General features: G+C 39.2%; 1 protein-coding gene across 1 annotated transcript in view; it reads left to right on the forward strand.

The window, feature by feature from the left end:
* The window catches only part of slc1a7b (solute carrier family 1 member 7b), a 40,458-nt gene extending 19,937 nt beyond the window's left edge, over positions 1-20,521 (forward strand). The window contains exons 4-11 of the mRNA XM_066672818.1: positions 8,002-8,044; positions 8,889-9,120; positions 9,871-9,970; positions 10,926-11,159; positions 11,765-11,959; positions 18,180-18,314; positions 18,590-18,689; positions 20,258-20,521. Coding sequence (XP_066528915.1) covers positions 8,002-8,044; positions 8,889-9,120; positions 9,871-9,970; positions 10,926-11,159; positions 11,765-11,959; positions 18,180-18,314; positions 18,590-18,689; positions 20,258-20,521 — 1,303 coding nt within the window. The remainder of the gene's footprint in view (positions 1-8,001; positions 8,045-8,888; positions 9,121-9,870; positions 9,971-10,925; positions 11,160-11,764; positions 11,960-18,179; positions 18,315-18,589; positions 18,690-20,257) is intronic.
* The last annotated feature ends 3,440 nt before the right edge of the window (positions 20,522-23,961 follow it).

The raw sequence follows: 23,961 nt of genomic DNA on the forward strand, positions 1-23,961 counted from the left end.
ATTACATGCGATTAAGGAGACCCAGATAACAGAGGGTGTATTAAGTGCAATTTAAATTGAAGCAATTATGTGGGTCTATTTGTTGTGAAAATACCCATCAGTGTAAATAGCAGTTGCTGAGTTCAATAATGCAGAGGAATGAAACGTGTTAGAACATGGAGATATGTGGTTATTGTTGGTCAGCAGTCTGCAGTGTCTTAATACTGTGTACATGTATGCAACCTGGTGTAATATGCACATCTGTCAACTTGGAACTGTAAATAGGGCAAAGCTGGGGTTAATGAGTTAACTACATCCAGATGTGCACAATGGCAAAAGAGCAGTGTATAAACAAAGAGCATCATGTAAACAAAGAGTAAATATAATCATACTTCAGTTTCTATACTGATTTACCTTATTAACCTTATTTTTAATTTAATTAATTAATTAATTAATTAATTTATTTATTTTTTGAGTGAGTGAATTACACATTTTTAACTCCTGGTCACAACTATTTTTATTCCTGGCTGTCACTAATTTCAGACAACTTCCCCTTTCCTGATCAGAAAATGAATTATTTTGGTTTATACCTTATGCTTGTGGAATTAAGGTCAACTATCTTTGAATTACATAAGGCATGTGAAAACAATCCAAATCAAAACAATCCCATCTGTTCACAGTCTTTATTCACAGTCACAGTCTTTACTGAAATATCACTATAATGATTTGTATAATTAATCATAAATATCATAAACAAAACGGAGTGCTGTAAGATATTGTGAGATATTGGCACTAGTGTGCTGTGATCAGTACACCAGTGCCAATATCTCATATTATAGCATGTATCTCAAATGTATTCTTGCTTAATTATACAAATCAAGGGCTATCAGACATCCTGATCATCGTTTAAGCACTGGCATCATAGCTAGATTATGTGTATGTTGCGGAGTAATACTTGAAGAGCTTCAATCAGAGTATGGTTATCATGTAACATTGGCACTCCTGGAGCACCTCTCAGCCAATCACCTTGCGGGTCTTAACTAATTGGCATTATTTTTAATAAATGAAACTGGAACTCGCAAAATGCATACTATTGACATTTTTCGATGTTCTCGTGAACGTCTGGCAACCCAGCAGGAAACATCAGCCTTAATACTTCCCCTAATCCTAATACTTACGCTAACCTTACACTTAAACTTAATCTAAACCCAACACTAATGTTTGAAACAGCAGTTTGTTGGGTTTATGTAATGCTGTTATTGCTAACAGAAAACAGCTTGATTTTTTTAACTCTTTTTTTTTGTAGTTCTCTCCTCTCCTCCAAGAATGCTGTTCTGCATCAGAATCCTCTCATTTTTTTTATAGTCTATGTTTAGAGTTTCTTTTCTTGATGCCCAAGGTTCAGAACATCGTGTGAGCATGACTATTTGTGATTTCACGCGTTTTATTCATCATATCATGGGTTTCCATCAGCAGGTGTTTATAAGTTAAAGACTGAATTCATATAATTACATGAAGCACAGGGGTTGTCAGCTTGTCAGAGCAGGGGTCATTTTCCTGGAATAACTGTGACACCCTTCTAATCTATGGAGGTCAATCTGAAGTGAAGTAAACCTTGGAAACACCGTGTTGCATAGAACTACTTTGACACTCTAAGCCTGTGGAATTTTGTGGAATATTGATTTCCTTGACTATAAATTCCTATTAACTAAGCCTATTGGGGAACTCTCTTAGCTCCTGAAAGATCCATCTGTACATCTGGATGGCACATCTGCACCCAAGAGCTCTCCAGGCAGCAGCTTTGATATATCAGGGGCTGGATGATAGCATTGTGGTGATAAAGTGTTGCCCTCCACCTCACAGACTATGGTTAAAACTATGGAGTTTTATCCCAATGCTCTCAGCTGTCTCCTCACCTGCAGCAATGTCTTATCATGGTAACATGAAGGTTTGTTGACTCTGTGCTGTACTCATGTACATGTTTATGAGAAAGTAGGAAGAAGAAATTTATTCAGAGTGATGCTAGTGAATGTGAGCATCTCTTAGTCGACATGACAGAACCAGGCTGTGTGTTCTTCTTGCTGTCATGATGTTGTGTTGGTGGTACTTTGAAAACGCAACACACTTCAGGCCCAACTCGGATCAAAGTGTGAGCGTCAGCCTTTGTGTCCCTGAAGCGTGAAGTGCACACACTGACACTATTCATATGATGGATTAGGCATGACTTTAAAGTCATTAAAAAGGGTCTGATTCAGATATCTTTGGGTAGAAAGCTTCCAATGGTTCTTATATAACTAAACTTTGCCCTTTATAAGTCATGTCAGATAGTATAGAAAATATGGTAAATTGTAGGGTGGTATGATGTTAATGACTCACCATAAATATTTAGTCACTGTGTAACATGGCCTTCACTCAATACATTGAGATTTATTATTTTTCTGTCCTGCCTCTGTGACCTGAACTGTTCCATTACAATGTGTTTGGACCTCAGTCAAATTATGAATGTGTTTAGAAAGATTTCAGCCTTGATTTTGTCCTGAATATAAGGCCCTGTGTTAGTTTTCATAAAACTGTATCAGCACTGTTGGACTGAACAGACCTGTTCTTCTTCCTTCTGTGAAAACTATGTTGTCTGTTAAGCAAATCTCAAGATCAAGGTAAATATGTATGGAAGTTCTGCCATCAAATAGGACTGAAATGCTCTGTTCACAAACGGTTCAGCAGGCAGGAACTACAAGGATGAGGAGCTCTCAACAGGACAATATTTAAAATATCTTCAAACGTACTCATGCATCTCTACAAACAAAGCTTACACAACAGTCTTTTTCTTGGCCCTATGGGTCTGAAATCTGTATAATGAAAACAAGGACAGGGACAATATTAATGCTTTTGAAATGTGGGGTTGGCCAAATGAATTATGAAAGAAGCTTTGTGGGACAAGACAAACACACAAATGGATGTTTTAGTTTTGATCATCTTCTGTAAATGCTTCATCATTGTCTCGGTCACAGTGGATTCATAGAATCCTTGGGGATGAAATAGGAGCACACCCTTGACATACTCTGTCTTGGCATCACATACTCTGTCACCAGTCCACTCAGTCGCCAGTCACTCACACACACACACACAACTGTGGACAGTTCACCCAGTCACTCTTTCAGTGGAAACACATGAATATCCTCACAGGCAGTGCCCCAAATCTAGGATGGAATCCACAGTGCCAGGACCCTGAAGGTATGGGAAAACCTCTCTTCTAAAAGATCTGTTTTTGGTAGTAATGTCAAAGTATGTTTTGCTCAAAGCAGAAAGTTGTACTTATCAAGCACCACAAACAGAGTATGTTAAATCCACTTATGAACATTCATTCATTCATTCATTCATTCATTATCTGTAATCCTTATCCAGTTCAGGGTCACGGTGTGTCTGGAGTCTACCCAAAATCACTGGCAGCAAGGCAGGGACACACCCAGGAGGGGGCATCAGTCCTTCACAGGGTGACACACATTCACTCACACTCTCACACCTATGGACACTTTTTTGTCCACATTCAGATCAAAATTCCCAGGTCAAGACCTTGATGTGACAAACTAAATAGTTGAAAGTTACAGCGATAAAACACTGTTATTAAGACTTGCAGAACAGTCATAGATGGACATTGTTGACCAAGGACAAGTTCAGGTAGACAATAAGTGAATAGTGTTGTATTGAGCTCCATGAGAGAAATAGGCTACATTCACCCAGCAAGCAAAAATGGCCCAAATCCAATCTGTTTCTTATTACATACTGTAGATAAGAGTATATAACCTAGAAATCGTTTGGATTAAAAAACAGGAGGTGTTAAAACACCATTCCTGTCTCATTCCTCCATTGCCAAAGCAAACATGCTTTTTATAAAACAGACTGGCATTTCCTTCTGATCACATTCTGAAGCATGGTCCTTTTGCGAATGTCAGTTTAGGAGCCGAAATATAGGCCACATTTTATAGACAGTGTGAACAGCAAACCAACAAAATCGGATTTGGGCCACTTTTACCTGCTGTGTGAATGTAGTCATAGACACAAATATTGTGGATACATTCAAGCTCCTATAGCAGGCGTCTATAAAGGGTACGTCTATTTTTCAGTCTTCATGATGTGCCACAAGACAAGAGTCACTCTGTTCACTTCTACAGGGACCTTATTGTGATCCTTATAGATCTCAGTGAATAACTTAAAATTGTGTTCTGCGACACTTAGAAAATGGTAACTAAGGGTTCTTTGAGTTACACCTAATATGAATTATAAGAAAATCAGGTTAGTTAGTGTGATGAACTTTAAAAATTAAATGATTAAAATGATTATTTTCATATACCATTCTTTGCCTCATTTTGTTATATGCTTCCAAAAGCGAACAAAATAAAAACCTTGGAACAATATCTTTTTTGGCATGCATACCCCCAATATTTTATGGGGTATGCTTCTCAAGACTTTTTATGCTCCAGAAACAGCAAGTTCAGTTATGATCAAGTTGTTGTTGTGCTCCCATGTCAGATCACAATGAATATATTATTTATATAATCCAAATCATATTTTGACTCTCTAACACTTCCATGTTGTTATTATGCAGAGTGCACTCAATACAGCTATTAGCATTGTGCGTAATGAAGCTGATTCACTGACCCCAGAGTCTGGAGAGAGATGGGGGCCGAGCTGGAAACGGATGTGGGGGAAACGGCAAGCGAGTAATGATCATACTTAGGGTGGATTGAGGGGTATAGTCCAGAATTAATGATGATGTGATTCTCTGCTGCTTTACAAACACATAGGTCAACTTCCTCACTCACTGAATTGCCCTCACTTGCAGAAAAGCATGATTAGCTTCTTCAACTAATGCTGTTAAAGCTGAGGGCAGTTTAAAATGAGCTGGGAGCAACTGCAATACAAAACACCACCATAGATTTTCACAATACCAAATTCCGTGTATTTATGTTGGTAACTACTGCGTAGTAATTTAATAATATTTTAGGTAACACCAATGATTGGAATTGTATTCAAAATTAAAGACAGATTACATCAGTACATTATATTTAAATACACAGGAGCCTTAAGGTGTACTTTTCGTTACCTGTGCCATGCAATTCATATGAACTTCTTTTTTTTTTTTCTGGCAAACTGTAGCAAGTAGCTGTACAACTGCAGTTCTTGCCATGAACACAAACATGTAATTACACTGCTATTGCTTGTGTAACTACACCATTATTAAATAAAGTGGGACCCAATATTTCCTGTTTGCAAAAAACCCTGCTCATTGTAGGCATGTCCTTAGCTTTTTTGCGCAAGTTGTCTGAAAATGAGGAAAGGTCAGCTGACGTCAGAGGAGCTTCATCTGGATAAATGTGTTCAGACTGCGTGCAGATATGACCTACATTGGCCCTGAGTCTGAGCACTTATCATAAAATTGCCATTGGGGCTGAAGCTGGAGCTGGCTGGCTAAAATAGTTTGATGTTGCTCACTCAATAGCTGAGCAAGCTTTGATTACATGTGTTAATTTAAAATAAAGCTGGGCAGATGAATACCAACAGACTTATTCTCACTGGCAGTCATCGATCAGTTTCTATTTGGCTGTTGAAAGTTGTCAGGAGGCTGTGTTTTTGACCTTTGTCCAGGGAAACAAGTTTCTAAATGTAGGACAGTGTTCCCTTTGTGCTCTATTGTCATCTCTTTGCAATTCTAGCATCTGGGTCATTATATGTTTTGGCAGAGTCTCTGTCCTTTAGCACACTGATCATGGCCAAGAGAAGGGAGGTGGGCTCCATTTGTACAGGTCTGTTTGGACAGAAACAATCACAATGACTCACCAAACTTTTTCATGTACTACCTCCCAGATGGCTAGTTTTACATATCCACACTAGATGCATTCTCTGGTTTAAAGAGAGAGAGGGAGAAATAAAAACACCATTCCCCATCCCAACAAAAGCCTCTTTCAGCTTCCTGGCAGAGGGTCAGTTTTTCTGAATGTGGCCATTGGTGGCCAGCAGCATAAGTTGAAGGCTAAAGGAGTATTTGTTGTTCTGTTATTGTGATGTTTTCCAATTCTCATTGCTGTCAGAACAGACCACCCTCAGGACAACAATGTTATTATTGTTCTATAAGTATAAGTTGTGACTACAAGCTGATTCCTGTTTTATTGGAACTTCTTCCCTTGTTGTAATGAGTTGTGACTATAATTTATTAATTGTCTATACTTTATTGTTTTCTCTGTCTACTAAGTTGTGGCTACAAATGTATCAAAATTAAGGCTCAAATATTGTTCACCCTTCATGAATGTACATGTGAATATCTGATTCCTGCTTTAACCCTGACCCTAACTGTAAACCTAACTCATATGCCAACCCCAAATAAAAAAAAACACTTATGCTAACCCTTGCCAAAATCAAAATCCTAAGCCTCAGCATAGACTCTAATCATTAACCTAGCCCTAATACAGACCACAACACCAACTCTGACCATATCCGTGACCATAAACCCAAGTTTCAGAAGGTCAGAAGCTGTGTGGTTGTCTCCTGTGCCACGTTCTCCCACAACACTTTACAACATTCTTTTTGTGACTCTTCACATTTTGAGTGGATTTCTTGAAATAGTGCCATTCACTTTGATAAATAACCACCAATCCTAATCCATCACAACAAATCACTAATCAACCATAATGTAGAAATGGTATATCTGGAGTGCTCTTTACTCATCATACATGGACATGTTTTTGAAAAGCTTGCTGTTGTTGTTTTTATATTATTAAAGTACATAAAATAAAAGTGTTGCCAAAAATGTAGAGAACATTTAATAATTGTCTTTCATAGCTCAGTTCATAGTTCGGTATTTTTGTTCCAGTTTCTAAAAGCCTCTTGCTGTGTGTCTGATAAAAGCTTTTATGTACGGCATTGGAAATGTTGCCTCTGTACTTGAGTGTGAGGCATAGAGAAGCTTCTAGAGTCATTGTGTTCCAGCCATACCAGTCCCGCTTGACCATAGACTTTAGTGGACAGATGTTTGATAAAGAAGTAAAACCTGAGCCATGATTTCATCCTGGAACTAAATCTGATCAGAGGCGGAATACAATGGGATTTTCATATGATAGGATACTATAAAATTGCATTGCAATGAAGGCTCAAAAAAAGCTAAAATGTTTTATGCAGTGGGTCCCATCTCTAAGAGACCCTTCCTGACTAGCAATGGGGTCCAGAACAGCTGAATGCCAATCTTAAAACCAAATGCTATCACACGTTTGATTAGTGTTTTGATGAGAACAGAAATAATCCAATTGTTTGAATAAATGCTTATAAAATGGTGACCCAGCTAAGCCATGGTATTACCCAGCAATCCCCTAGGTATTGTTGACCAACTCTATTGGCAGTAAATGGCGGAACACTGTTACACTAAGGACATTTGTGTCCAAAGACGTGTTTGGCTGATTTTTATTTTCTGTTTTTCCTGAGCCTAAAACACTCAAATAAATAAATAAATAAATAAATAAATATGTTTGCTTATACTGATGTCAGGACATTGGGGTGATCAGTCCCATATCAGGTCAATAAAACTGATAACTGTCCACAGTGACAGTGTATAAGTGTGTGAAACTGTCTCAGGAGGGTGAAACATGTTAAAGCCACTACTACTACAATCAAACAGCTATGAGTGAAACACACTGAATAGTTTTAATGCAGCACTAGAGAACACCAGTTGACCTGTGCTGCAGCACTGTAGGTAAAGAAGTGGGAGAGGATTTTCCAGCCTGCCAGCTCTGCTGCATTCCTAAATTTGAGCATTACCAGATATTGGACAAGTGATCTCCAGATGACCACCATTCTGGAGCCTTTTTTCAACATTTTTATTCACGTTGAAGGTCAAAAACTCTATTCTTAATGGTAAATCTGACTGGAATTACATAAATGAAGGGTGGTCTGTGAGTGATTTGTTGAGTGGTCTGAAATGTTTGAGCTGATCTGTTGTTGCTAATGTGGAATATTCTTCTTTCTCCTACACAGGAACATGTTTCCTGAGAATTTGGTTCAAGCTACGTTCCAGCAGGTAAGAGTTTAACCCCTGTATCCCCAAACATAGTGGGATTTAAGGAATTTTGGACACATGCTATAACTTATATTCAAAAGAACCCAGCAAAAACATCCAGGGTCATGATGCTAACATTAATTCAACACTTTGCTGAAATATGAAGCTGTGATGATGATGATGATGACGATGACAAAGCTTTTGAGGAATTGTGACCAAAGAAGACATTTTCTTAATTTTCTCAGAACTGTGTTCACTTATGAAATGAGGGGAGAATTATTGAGCTGCTGAATCATTTCTAAAAATCTTAAGTGATTGGCAGTGAGGTCATTGTCCTACACTTCTTCAACAAGGGTTTGTGGACAACTGGTGAGATATTAATAGGTTAATTTATGTTAGGACACATTATATTTGGTCAATGTCTGGTTTGGAGCATTTTTATGGCTTCCATGAGACAGTTTACAAGTTGAAATCTGAATGTCATATCATTTTAAGAGAAATTCAGTCACTGAGTAAACCGATTGGTTGTGTGTAAAATGGTTTATTGTAGAGACATGTATCTCTTTACAGGGGTGATGAAAGGAACAGGGGCTGTCATATCTTCAATATAAACTTAAAAAACAAAAAACAACGTGTGAATAAATGATAAATAACCATCTCCTAATGTTACTGCTGCCTTTGTTGTGGTTTTCAAAGCCAATGGTTCCCGTTAGAGACGAGGTTGTACAAAGCTAGTGGAAAAGCACCCAGGGAAAAGCATTTCGAGCTGTGCCCAGTCAAGTCTGGTCAGGTCAGGCCAATGTCTTGCAGGGGAAACACACCATGAGTGTATGGAGTAACCTGAATTCCTCTTGGTTTTTTTCAGTACCGCACCAACAGTGTCCCCATCATGAAAACACCCAAGACAACGGTCAGCACTTTGACCGAGACGACCACCCGCCGGCCTCTAATCTATGATGTTCAGGACGATAATGGCTCTGATGTACAGAACTTTCAGCTGGACCTCACGCCACCACCAGACGTGGTGTTCCGCACACTGCCCGGGACCAGTGAGGGCATGAATGTCCTTGGCATTGTCATCTTCTCAGCTACCATGGGTGAGCAAAATATGCAGCATTGAGGTAGACATTTCTGTAACCCTTTCCTGGCTTCAGAAATCTAGAACATAATTGTCTTATTATGAAAGGGATATAAGTTAGGGTTTGTGCTGGATTACTGAAGCTTAGACTTTGATAACGCTGATGTGGGTAAATAGATTGGGTTATGCATATTGTTGTCATATAGGCTAAATATCTGTGAGTTATCAACAGATCACAGCTATCAAGAATCATAGAGCAAGTCCAAATCTGGAACTAACCCACAAGATCTCCAAGAATGAAAACATATGCTGCTAAAAGAAGCAGCACAAATATTCCTTTGTTATGACTGTATTATGATTGGTTGTGATTGATTTTTTTTGTAGTGTCACTAAGCAAGCTTTTGTCCAGAGATGCCAGAACAATGAGGGTGAGTGGGCATTTGACCCACTACTTTTGGGTTCCATTTAACTGGGTCACTGGGAGAAGAAAAACTGAAAAAAGGAAAGAGCTGACATATAGGCATGAACTGCCCTATAGTCTGAGTCAGAGGCACAACCACTTAAAAACTTGATTTCAGTTTGGGGGTATGACATTTGAGAAGCATTTCAAAAATGCTTAGTGTGGGTTTTAGGTGTACATCCCTGTATTAGGAAATACATTTTTGTACAAACTGTATGAATCCTGGGAATGGCTTTTTGGTCAAACATATGAGTCTGCCTTCAGATTGCAAACTCTGGAACTTAGACTAACAAGTATTTCTGTGCTCAGGCATTATGCTGGGAAGGATGGGGCCTAACGGCAGTGCGCTGGTCAACTTCTGCCAGAGTCTGAATGAAGCTGTGCTGAAGATAGTGGCCATAGTCATCTGGTGAGTTTTCTTTTCACCGTCGTCTGCAGCACTGTTAAATTTTGAAACTAATATTGATGCCTTCATTTCTGTCATGTTTGAAGAATGCATTTTTAAATTATACACAATAGTTAGGTGTGGCTTAAAAATAGCAGCTGGAGTGAGGTGACTAATGACATCAGACTAATCAATTAAACAACATAATTAGGACACAAATGTGTGTGAGTGATCTATTGTGATGGACTTAAGTGCTGTCCATGGTGGGTTCCTGCCTTGTGGCCAGTGATTACAGGTGGGTTTCCAACCCATGGAAAAGCAGTCCTGATAGTGAATGACATGCAGATCATTATACAGATCATTCTGTTTAAGGATCTGCTGTGGAATCTTTTGACTTGTCTGATAAGGATCTCTTTGAGGAATCTTATGCAGAAACTTCTGTGGAATCTGCTGAATAATCTTCTGACATGCCTGCTGAAGAATCTTCTATGTTAATCTGTGGTGAGGAATGTGCTGAAGATGAGTCTTTTGTTGAATCTTATGAGGAATACTCTCTGGAATCATTTTTGTAATCTGTTGCGATTTAATGAGGAATTTACTACAAGGTTTTCTAAGGAATCTTCTGAGAACTCCACTGATGGATCTGCTAAGGAATCTTCCAAGGATTCCTCTGAGGAAACTACTGAGGGCTATCCTGAAGAAAGTTTGAGAAATTTTCTAATTAATATTTTATGAAACATATGGAGGAATTTACTGAGAAATCTTTTGAAAAAATCTATTGAATAATCTTTTGAATATTCTGCTCAGGTTTCTTCGAAAAAATATTTTGTGGAACCTTCTGTGAACTCTGCTTTGGAAGCTTCTATGGAATATATATATATATATATATATATATATATATATATATATATATATATATTTAAATTAAATGAGTGTTTGTTATTTCATTAGTCTTCATTACTGACTTGTGTTGCTGCAGGTATTTTCCATTTGGAATAGTTTTCCTGGTCGCAGGGAAGATTCTGGAAATGAGTGACCCTTCAGACATGGGGAAGAAACTGGGCTTTTACGCAATCACTGTGGTGATGGGCCTCATCCTCCATGGCCTCTTCATCCTGCCATCCATGTACTTCTTCATCACCAAGAAGAGCCCCATTGTCTACATCAGAGGGATCCTGCAGGCCCTGCTCATCTCCCTGGCCACCTCTTCCAGGTTCCACACTACCAATGACCACTGAACTTCACTGAATTGACCTAATTTAGCTGTGTACATCACACACACACACACACACGCACACACACACACACACACACACTATCTTCTCCTTGTTTCTTCTGACAACTCAGGTTGGAGGATGATGACAACCTTTTCTAAGCTGTAATATTAAGGTAAAATACTATATAGTGTTCTTTTAAGGAGCAATGTTGCAAAGCTGGGTCATTATTTAAGGAGATTTAGTTAGCTAATGGCTGGAAGTAATAGGTTAGCTCCAGCACATCTTGGCAAAAGGCAATGATTCAGCCTCTGTAACTCCTGTAAATGGCCAGTGAATTATCAGATGAATAGATTGACACAATGACCAGTGTGTTCCTGGGAACTGAGTTCAAGACTATTTATCTTGCTTCAACAAGAACTACAGCTGGACATTAATGATCATGAATGTGGTTGGTGGTGCACTGAATTTTGTTATTCAGCAGCGAATAACAAAAATAGGTTCTTAGGTTAATGGAAAGAAAATTGATTAAATCATAAGATTTAAGATGTAATGATTTGACATATTTTTGAACTAACCACTGTTGTTTTTCTCTTCATTTCAGTTCTGCTACTCTGCCTATCACCTTCAAGTGCCTCCTGGAGAACAATCACATCGACCGGCGTATTATACGCTTTGTGCTTCCTGTGGGAGCTACAATCAACATGGACGGCACAGCACTGTATGAGGCTGTGGCGGCCATCTTCATTGCTCAGGTCAACAACTATGAGCTGGACTTTGGCCAGATCATCACTATTAGGTAAACACCAATTTTATATTACATATTGCACAATTATAAATACATAATAAATTCAGTCAGATCATAACCATCAGGTAGACATCTGCTCAGAGTCAACTGTAAACTATCATATATGTAATTATAGAATGTCTTACTTACAAATAAATGAATTCAGTCAACTGTTTACTATGGAAGTCTCTTGGTAAAAAAAAAGTATTATTTAGAGACTTAAATCACTCCCTCAGTTATGTGTTCCCTCAATTTACATTATATAGATATAAACATACACCTATAGGCTACATTAATCAGATAATTACAGATAAAGAAACAGTCTTACTGTGGCACCAACAGCCGTAACCATGTATGAACCGTGTTTTTATTTTATGGTTTTATTCAGTTATTTGAATATTAACTCTTAAAACAATTTACAATAGCAGATCTATTGGATTATACTGAATCATTTGCTTGAGAACTAGATGTAATTGAAGATTTGAACAAGTTACTAAACTGAACAAATGGGTTATTAAATTGGGGGAATGAATTCAGCCTCTAAATAATATTTTCTACCATTAGGATTTTGGGGGTCCATACATTACAGTCAGTAATGCATTATATATCAATACTACTGGTTATCTATTAGTATTAGTATTATAATATTAGTATTAGAATTACATTAATAATTACACAATTGTGAAACAATTACATCAGCGAAATCATCATCAGGTAAACACTGGGTCTATAAACTAGCTTTTATTATTTGTGTACTTTTTATTTAAGAGCAGGTAATGCATTAGTTATTAGACAGATTTAAACACATAAAACCTTTAGGTAGATCACCAGCATCAAGTAAGCACTATATATTTCCCAGAGTCAGTGTAGTTTGTTTAATATTCAACATATACATAAGCAAGTTATACCTCTGTAAAGACCTTTACCATTAATCCATATTCAGATGTTCAGACATTTGTCTACCTGTGCTCTGAAACTCTCCCAGGAGAAAAGTTCCCAGGAGAAGGCTAAGCTGTTATTGGTATTCATGACATTTTAATAAAATATGATATTGAAATGTAGTTTCCAAATTATGTAAAAAAATGACCAATATAAAATTGTAGGTCTCTGTGTGACAGGGAACACATTATAAATATCAATGGCTCAAGATTTATTGCACTTGCAATTGTGGTTTGGAGAGAGAGAGAGAGAGAGAGAGAGAGAACTCACTATCTCTCAGTGACATCTGCTGTAACCAGACTCCAGGCCAAGGAGCATTAACTGTTCCATCACCCCCTTAACAGAACTTCCACAGAGGCACTGCAGCAGTACACACTGTGCCCACTCACTGTCCATTACATTAGACAGTCTTACCTCATGGGTTCACCTTCTAGATATAAAGTCACACATTCATCTGTTACTGCAAGATCTGTGTTGGTCATCCTCTAGTCCTTCATGAGTGGACACAAGTTGCTGCCCTCAGCAAAAACAGGCCATTGAAGAGCAGCATTAAAGGGGCCTAACAATGTATATAGAGCAAAAAAGTGACAACAAAGTGCAACTCTATAGTCAGTGGAGCCGATTGAATGGACAGTGAGTGTGAAACATGGAGTTCAGTTTAAAATGCCATGGCTGAATGATTTAAGGTGAAATAAAAGGACAGGGTCAGAACATTAGGAGTCAGAAGTGTCTTCAAAAGCAATCTACATAGCTGTTCAGCACTGGTGAATTCCAACACTTTATTCAACCCAACCTTGTCCACCTGGCTTTGTAGATCTGAAGGAACCACAGTTCCACAGCTGGCCAGCACACAGCAGCTTAAGCATCAGTTTCAAAGATCTTGAATAAGCCAAAGCTTATCTGAGAAAATATTTTCAGTCAATGACCAAGACTAGGCTTAATCCATCAGCATGTGAGAGAATCAGTTTTTCACAGTGTGATTTCGACCAATGACCAATAATAGAGTTGTCAATAACCCAAGCCAAGGGTCATGACTGCTTCACATATTCTACTTATCTTAGCACCCACAATCCTTTGCTGAACTCTGTAAAGTAGTACTGCAGGGCTGCAGGGTTGTCGGTTCTGAGTATCCAAGACTATATTGGTTACCATCTGTGTTGGGGAACCATGTGGGCTGAGCTGGGACATACGGGCCGAGCTAGAAAACACAGCCCTCCATATGCTTCACCCATTTTTATGGTTCTGTTACACGATGGAAAATAAACATAGGATTCAGATTAGTACCAGAGCAGTGCCATCAAATCTGAGCTGGAACAGGGTCCCTCAGTGACAACAGACCTACTGGACACACCCAGGTGGGCTATCCAGCCTTAGCTGAACTTAGTTTCGATTTTAAAGGCGCTGCATGATAACAGAAGAGGAAGAAAATAAGGAAAACCAGCCCTTGAAAGAGGCTGTGATTTTCTGGCCTTGTTTGTGTTTAGACTCATTAACAGTGACCACAACTCTGTCCACACTTCATATTCACAAACGGAAAACAGGTTTACTGTACCCTTCGCCAGAACAGAGCACTCTAAAAGTGATGTGGAGCTAGCATGTTAGCCACTAATGCATTGCCTAGAAAAGGGCTGTCATAAAGCATGGGTTATTTAACACATGCTCATTTGACCCTGACTTGACCAGATGTGTGGTCTGAGGTGTTTGTGGTCCACACTTTCTAATGTATGCTGAAGTATGCTGGGTAGGTTTCATCAGCCAGGGAACGGCAAGTGGAACGGAGCACAATTATTAGAGAGTATTGCATGTAATGGGCTAGTTATTAAGGGTCTTCAGCTGAATGAGATCAAAAGGTGGGAAAGTGGCGGAAAAGTGAGGCAGAGATGGAGTGAACGAATGAAAGTGCTTAATCCGCTGATAAGACCATCATGTGACCCAGAGGGTAAATCACCAGCAGCTTCCACTCATGCCACCATTCCCTCTCTCAACGTTTTTATCCCTCACACTTCAGTCAGAGGGCTAGATTTTCCATCTGTTTTCTCTCTCTCTCTCTCTCTCTCTCTCTCTCTCTCTCTCTCTCTCTCTCTCTCTCTCTCTCTCTCTCTCTCACTCACTCACTCACTCCTCATCTGACCTTGACCCTTTGTCCTCACTTAGTCAAGCTATATGACATTTTGACAGCACACTTTTAAAACATGTGAAACATGTACTCTTAAATACAGATATAAGCCTTAACTATGAATTTGAATCCATAAAAAATGTAGGACCACTTTATCCATCCTGGTTAAAGCCAGCAGCCACCAATTTTACCTCATGCATATGGAAAGTTCTCTCCTGATGTTATGGAGAGTGTACACTGATGTAGCACAGTTCTCTATTTTTGGATTTTATTGGGCAGGTCGGCCACAGAACCAGTCAGAGTTAGTGACACGTTTATGTACTTCACCCTGGAAACTTCACTCTATGAATATTTATTGAATATAAAATTGTTAAGCCATCACTCTACAGCATACATTTAAAATTATTAATATAATAATAATAATAATAATAATAATTATTATTATTATTATTATTATTATTATTATTATTATTATATTCCATCCATTATCTGTAACCCTTATCCAATTCAGGGTCGCGGTGGGTCCAGAGCCTACCTGGAATCATTGCGTGCAAGGCAGGAATACACCCTGGAGGGGGCACCAGTCATTCACAGGGCAACACAGACACACACACACATTCACTCACACCTACGGACACTTTTGAGTTGCCAATCCACCTACCAACGTGTGTTTTTGGACTGTGGGAGGAAACCAGAGCACCCAGAGGAAACCCACGCGGACATGGGGAGAACACATCAACTCCTCACAGACAGTCACCCGGAGTGACAATCAAACCCACAACCTCCAGGTCCCTGGAGCTGTGTCTGCGACACTACCTGCTGCGCCACGGTGCCGCCTATTATTATATTATATTATATTATTATATTTATATTAATATATATTTTATATTACATAGTTTTATTTAATTTATCATTACTGATTTAGTCTACTACATAATTTGAAAACAGCAGCTATCCTTCACGATTATATGAACATTTTTTGATGAATGGACCAATAGATATTTAAAAAAAATGACAAATTAATTTCACTTGGAATAAAATCTTTTTTTTAAAAAAAACTTCAAATTTCCCATCTTCTGTAAAATTACCATTTTGAAAATACATGTTTTCCTCTGGATAGAGTCTATATATTTAATTACACATTAGATACACAATGATATCATGCTTATCATGTGTTATTGTGTTTCTGATTTACTCTCAATGTCGACTGGGTTGACCCTGTAAGGATATGCAGGAGTCATGCTAAATTATTAATTATTAAATATTTATTTTAGGAGCATTTTATGCAGGGACTTCCACATTTCTCAAATATTAGAAAAGTCACATGTTCGAATGTTAACACTTTTGTTTATCTGTTTTTGCTAAAAGCTATATTCTCTTGAAAAACTAAAAACATTATATACAATGGTAAACAAACAGGTTGATTATTTTTCACAGAAGAGTGAACTGACTACCCCTGAGCCCATACCTCAGCATTACTGAATGAGTTTGGGTCACAGTGTACAACACTGCCAGCAGAACTTTGGAGGCATGACTACAGAGTTCTATGAAGAACTGACGGCTAGCCTCAAGGATGGTGATGGGAATGGGATGTGATTGGGAATAAAGACCTAGGGTGGACAACGGGGGTCATTCTTTGTTAAATGTACATTTCCCTGCTTTCTGATAAGTGCATAGATTTTTTCATTGTCTAGTCGTTACAGTCCAGTATATGTTTAAGTAGTAGTAACTTTACTGAAACTGGTGGGATTACACAATAAAAAACACACAGTAGTGGATTTGAGCGGTGACCGAGGCCAAAAGCAGAGTGGATCTCTCTCTCTCTCTCTCTCTCTCTCTCTCTCTCTCTCTCTCTCTCTCTCTTCATTGCTAGATGCCTATTTGCCTGATTAATAATGTTTTCTATCAGGCACGGGGGCTTTGCATCTGTTGGACAGCAGCTGGCTGGCAAAACAGCACCTCCCCCCTAACACACACACACACACACACACACACAAAGAAGAAATCAAACAGATGATGGTCAAATGTTCATCTGGAGCTACAGCAGATGAGAGGAACAGCAAATAGAATTTTGTGTGTGTGTGTGTGTGAGAGAGAGGGTGTGGGGGGTGGGTTTGTGAGATAAACTGAATTGTGCATATGACAGTCAAGGTGAAAAGATGTGTGTGTGTGTATGTGTTTGTGTGTGTGTGTGTTTGTAATTAATTGTTTGGATTAGCCTCTCTTTAACCTGGCAGCCAGCTGTTTCTTACTGGTTTAACTCTCTCTCTCTCTTTTGTGTGGTGTGATGGCCCACCTTCTCACTCCATCATATAATGTGATGCTATCCAGTGTAGACATTTCTTAGCTGATATCACAGAATTAGCAGTTAATCTTCTCCTCCAAGTGTGTTGAGCTCAAGTCACAGAATATAGAGCAGAATATATTTAGTAACTTAAGTCAGGGAATGTAATCGTACCATATTTTATATGAATGGTATATAAACTATTTAAAGTTGTTTTGATTAATATGCCTCATTGCTCCATGCCTAATATTATATTATTTTATTTTACAATAATTTAAATTTCAATAATTAAGGCTTAGAAATATTCACCTTCTCCTTCTGCAGATGAGAATGTGATGTACTTTAGGGATTACAGTTCTGAAAAGCCAGAACCTAGGGATGAACTTTGAGGTTATGCAGTGTTCCTGGAGTTGTTCGAGTGGTTGTAGTCGTGAAAGCTCAGCATTCATTGGTAGGGAAACGAGTCACTTCCATTAGCCAAGTTGCATAACTGCACTTTGGAATACAGCGACTCCAGTGAGTCACCTTCCAAAGCAAAAACATCTGGAAACATCAGCAAAGGTCTGTCAGTGTTACACTCTTCTTTAAGGCAGCTGGGGCCCTTCTGTCATCACAGGGCTTTCATACAGAGATTCACTCTTAAAAAAATAAAGATGCTATAATGTATTCTTTGAGCAATGCCATAAAAGAACCACGTTTGTTAAGATGGTTAAAGGTTTAAAAAAAATCTTCACTTGATGTAAAATCTTCAAAGTGGAACTAAAAGTGGTTCTTCTATGGCATCTTTCAAAGACCTCTTTATAGCACATTTGGTTTTAAGAGTGTCTGGTCTTGTTACGGTGATGTTAGCATTTATTTATTTGCTTGTTTGTTTGTTTTGTAATGTTTCCCAGCATCACTGCAACAGCAGCCAGCATTGGTGCTGCCGGGATTCCTCAGGCTGGCCTTGTCACCATGGTGATAGTCCTGACATCCGTTGGCCTGCCAACTGATGACATCACACTAATCATCGCCGTGGATTGGGCCTTGTGAGTGGTCTTACTATCTTTTGTTATTGACACAGCCATTAGTATAAAGGACTCAGAGGGGAGAGTCCACCTTCCAAGGGTTTGGGATGGTCCTACTGTTCCCGATCCCTGATGCTATCCAATACTGGATATCATTAGCTGATGTAACATTTAGTGTACACCTCCAAGTATGTTCAGTCAGAAGCCGTGATGCTGTAGGCTGCGAGGGTGTACGTGATACTTTCTACAATGCAGTTGTTGACATTTTCACATTGCCCTCCTTGCCGTGTCTTTAGAGATAGATTTCGGACCATGGTGAATGTGATGGGGGATGCCCTCGCCACAGGAATAATGGCACACATCTGCAGGAAGGACTTCATGCAGGAGGGTGATGGGGTGAGTTTCTGACCAGAAGATGTTTGTGAAAGTTGAAGAATCTGAATGCTTAGTCATCCATAAAGCAACCAGTTTACACAACATAGAGAGTGTCCCTGACATGTGGCTGTTTATTACATAATCTCTCCATTAGTTCATTAGGTGTGAATACTTTGGCTGATGACTTGTTTCTGCACTAGCATCACCAGGGCCCTACTTGTCCAGTTCAGAACCCTTGTCATACTTCATAAACCTTCACCCCACTAAAAGCAAGGATAGTGCAGTCTTTTTAACACTAAACTTAACTGTAAACCTAACCCTGACCCTAAGGCTAACTCTAAGCTCCAGGACTCATTGGACACATTGAATATTAAACAACATTATATTCTATATTCTGTGGCTAATGCTTTTGGGGCACTTGCCAATGTTAATTACAGTTTTCATGTTTTTTATTCTGACCCTGAATATTAATCACAATGGCTATTTTCATGTGTGTGTGTGTGTGTGTGGAGATGAAAGACAACACTGTTAACAAATCTAACATCACTTGTATCTGAATGGCTGAACCTGTATTGTTTTGCTGAGAATTATGTATGCATCTTTTCCAAAGCAAATCCTATGTTTAGGAAAAAGACATTCAAAGTAAAACCAGGGTCAGCAAAGCATCTTTCCTCACAACTTGTACCCTCAGACATGACATTCTTGTCATAAGGCAGCAGAAAGTATATTTTTATGGCTGTAGATATGTGAAAAGTTTATTGATTGTACTTGACTCTCATGAATAACTGACCCAAAGCTTCAGTCCATGTGGAATTCACAGTTTAACAAGCACCATGTGTGCGGGACAAGCCTTTTAACAGTCACTGGCCAAAATATGTGGGCGAGCTGCCTATGGGAGACTTGATCACACTTAATTTTCCCAATGATCAACAATGAGTCAAGATACTGGCCATGAATTTTAACATGGCCTTCTTGTTTCAACACTCATAGTGTTCCACATACCATGAAGGTACACATGGTATTCTTAACCTATGTTCACCTTATCCTTTATTTCCTAGGACCTAGGTCCCCCACAGAACAGGTGTGCTCTGATGTGGTGGTGGATCATTCTCAGCACTGAAGTGATACTAAGTGGTGGTGTTAGTGTTTGTTGTGCTGGTACAAGTGGATCAGACACAGCAGTGCTGCTTGAGTTTTTACACCGTGTCCACTCTGTGTCTGCTCTGTTAAACACTCCTCCCTTGTTGGGCCTTGTAGATGTAAAGTCAGAGACAGTAGCTCTTCTGTCACTGCACAGTGTGTGTCAGTCATCCTCTAGTCCTTCATCAGTGACACAGGACTCTGTAGGCAGGATGTTTTTGGTTGGTGGACTGTTCTCAGTTCAGCAGTGACACAGAGGGCTTTAAGACCTAAGGCATAACTACTGTGTCTGATCCACTTGTACCAGTGCAGCACATGCTGATGCACAGCCACCACACTGCAGTGCAGAGAATTGTCTAGTGGATCAACAGATGGTCTTTAAAAGTCCTAGTTGTTTCAGACTTAGTGCTTATCCATCTTTTCTTGTTTTGTGGTCCACCCTTTTGCAGGTACCTTTGATCTGTGAGACCAAGCCCATCAACATCCAGCAGCTGATGAACTGTCAGCAGAACAACGGCAGCTTCCAGCCTCCCCCACCAGGAGGTAAACCTGAGCACGTTCCCCCAGATGTGGCACGCCTCATGCAGCTTGAGGAAGGCATGAGACCTCCGCCACCAGAGCGCAAGAAACCACCAATTCCCCCTCGGCACCTCAAGCACAAAGAGAAGGACCATTGCACCATTGACATGAATGGTCTGGAGACCAATGTATAGCAGCAGGCATGGCTCCCGGTACTGGACCCAGGACAAGAAGAAACCTGCAAGGCATACCTGAACAGTTTCTTCTTGTATACTGTTTGAACACTCTTGATCTTATTTTGTCTCATTTTGTGAGGTTTTCTGATTCTGGAGAACCTGACCGGTACCCAGAATCCCCTGTTCCACAGTGAGGAAGCCTCAGGTAGTGCAACTGAACACATTTGCTAACAGTTGGCAAGGAACAAGCCTGAAACTAGCTAAGACTTCTGGGTTCTGCTAGGTTCCTGGATCATACCACATAGTTCCTATGATCTGGAAGGAGAGTGTGAAAGCAGGCAAGGCACAGAACCAGATCAAGAATCCTGAACTTCTATTTTTCGATACTGGCAAAACCATGGTGTAAATATTCTAGATCAATCTATATACTGTCAGCATTGTTTTTTGGTTTTCATTTCTTTCATGTCTCAGTTTTTATATCACTACTTGCGTATGGGTGTTTTTGTCCTATTGAGCAATGTGTGAAAAGCCCTTGATGCCATTTTTTCCCATACCTCTTGAAAACAAGACTTTGACTCTTATACCACGCTATAAAGGGAGCATCCAGAGAAAGCCTTCTCAAACACTTTTTCACTGGTGTCAAATGTGAACGAAAATAAATTGCCAATCCTGTGCCGCACACCTCAAGCTTTTCAAATTTTAAAAGGGGACATATTACACTCTGTTTTCTTTCCACAGGGAAACATGATTCTGACCTAGTGCTGTGATTGGAGGGACTCAGAAGGGGAGGCAGGACAATGCTGAAGTGCCTGCTATTTACATAAGACATAGCACAAAATCAGAACCATTTACTTAACCACTGATTTTATCTTGTGATTTCAGAATGGGTTGTATTATTTCACAGTTGGGTTTCACAGTGGGATGGTAGTCACCACTGGTTTCCAAATTAATGTGCTAATGCACTTTAAACAGATTCTTTCCCCACAGTATGCTCACTTTAAGTTCTTAAAAAGAGCACCCAAGAAAAACATGCTCTTAACCAAGCAATATCTAAGGAGGCCTTGTAAGTATTTTCTTAACCAACTTGGAGATTGTGAGGCTATACTTTTTCAGGAGTATTTTAGAAAAGATGACTGAAAGCTATAGAAAATATGGGCTGCCCAACAACTAGTATGACTCTAAAGCTCTCCACATCAGATAAACAGTCCTTAATGCTTTCATCTTTGGGATCAATGGCCGTCTTACCCAATATTCACATATTTGTCAAATCCATTCAGGGTTTGGTCCTCATTTGGGTCACTGTCCGTGTGCTGTTTGACCTTTTCTTCTCATGTCTGCCTCTAAGCAACTGAGTGTAGTGTCAGGATCGTTTGTCAAATGTATTAACCCCTTAAAAATGAGTTCTGCCTGGTCTGAAAGCCCCTAATATTTGCCCCAATTTATTCCACATACACTTAAAAAAATATTTTAAAATGTTACTCACCAGACAGCATTCAAAGAAGTACAGAGAGTGAGTAAACTCTGAGATAATCTTCAGTTCTCCTTCAGTCTTCGCCTTATCAGCTGAGGAGAGTGTGGGTCTCAGAAACTGTGGTGATCCTGATTATGATTCATGGCACCACATTATATTCTATTTAAAAATTAGTTTGAGGGTCTAAAAAAGTTCCTCTTCTCTCTCTCTCTCTCTCTCTCTCTCTCTCTCTCTCTCTCTCTACAGTAAATCCTTTGAAGTCACGTGTGTTAAATATTTTTTTTTTTGTTTCTTTGTAAAAAAGAAAAACTAAGTTTCAGTTGTTGGATGATGTTAATAAACATGTTACTAATAGAAAAATGCATAATAAACCCGTTTTCAATGTGCGTTATTGCTAGTGTCATACCGGTGCTCAATTGGACAGACCAAACCAGAAACACAATTCATGCTGGACAAAAGTCTAAAACTGTCCACTAGTCTTAAAGGCAATTATGCATTCCAACTTATGTTAGTGTTTACAGTGCACCGGATAAAGCAGGGATTCTGGAATTAGGTTAAATGATTCAACTGACAAACATTGATGGAATATTTCATAAGTGGTATGTATAGCAACAAGGTAAGTGTGTAGTAATGGCAAGTACTGGCATACAAACTACATTTCACAGCAATGAAAGTCTTAATGAATCTTTAATCTTTTTTGCATTGTCTTTACGTTGTTTTATTACAGGGATGGGATTATGGAAAACACATGTTGGTAGGTGGATTGGTGACAATTTTGAGTGTGTAAATGAATGTGTCACTGTGTGTCACTCTGTAAAGGACTGGCTCCCCTCCAGGGTATGTTCCTGCCTTGCGCCCAGAGATTCCGGGTAGGCTCCAGAACCACTGCCACCCTGAACTGGATAAGTGCTTATAGAAAATGAATGAATGAATAAATAAATGTCATTGAAAAACTGTAGCATTTCTATCTTATTATTAATTATTATTTCTATCTTATTATTTTACAGATATTTTATATTTTGTACTTTCAGATTCATGGGAAACATTTAAAAATTAAACAGATTAGGGTTTATTTTGTCAGTGTGAACTGAGTGACAGTGCATGCTTATTGAATGAGAGCTGTTGCCAAAATTATGGTGGAACGAATTAACTTCTTCTGAACTGTGAACTGTGCATGACATTTCAGTGATCTGAATTCCTAAGGTGAGAGGAAATGTTTGGCTGAAATGCATATACCTCATATAGATTACTTAATGACTTAAAACTAGTGACACCAGTCTTGCTCAATGCAAATGTAGCAGAATGTATCATTTTAAGGGAAAAATATGTTGTTTCATAATTTCATGGCACCAACAAATCCCAAAAAAGTTGGGACCAGGCCATTTTTTACCACTGTGAGACATCCCACCTTCTTCTTACAACACTCAACAGATGTCTGGGGACAGAGGAGACCCGTTTCTCAAGTTTAGAAAGAAGAATGTTCTCCCATTCTTGTCTAATACAGGCCTCTAACTTTTCAATCTTCTTGGGCCTTCTTTGTCGCATCTTCCTTTATATACCAAATGTTCTCTATAGGTGAAAGATCTGGACTGCAGGCTGGCCATTTCAGTACCCGAATACTTCTCCTACGTAGCCATGATGTTGTGATTGCTGCAAAATGTGGTATGGCATTACCTTGTTGAATAATGCAGGGTCTTCCCTGAAAGAGATGACGTCTAGATGGGAGCATATGTTGTTCTAGAACCTGAACATAGTTCCACGCATTAATGGTGCCTTTGCAGACATGCAAGCTGCCCATGCCACAAGCACTCATGCAACCCCATACCATCAGTGATGGAGGCTTCTGAATGGAGCGTTGATGACAACTTGGGTTATCCTTGTCCTCTCTGGTCCGGATGACATGGTGTCCCAGTGTTCCATAAAGAACTTAAAATCGTGACTCATCTGACCACAGAACAGTCTTCCATTTTGCCACACTCCATTTTAA

Source organism: Hoplias malabaricus, chromosome 5 (assembly GCF_029633855.1).
Source record: "Hoplias malabaricus isolate fHopMal1 chromosome 5, fHopMal1.hap1, whole genome shotgun sequence".
Taxonomy (NCBI): Eukaryota; Metazoa; Chordata; class Actinopteri; order Characiformes; family Erythrinidae; genus Hoplias; species Hoplias malabaricus.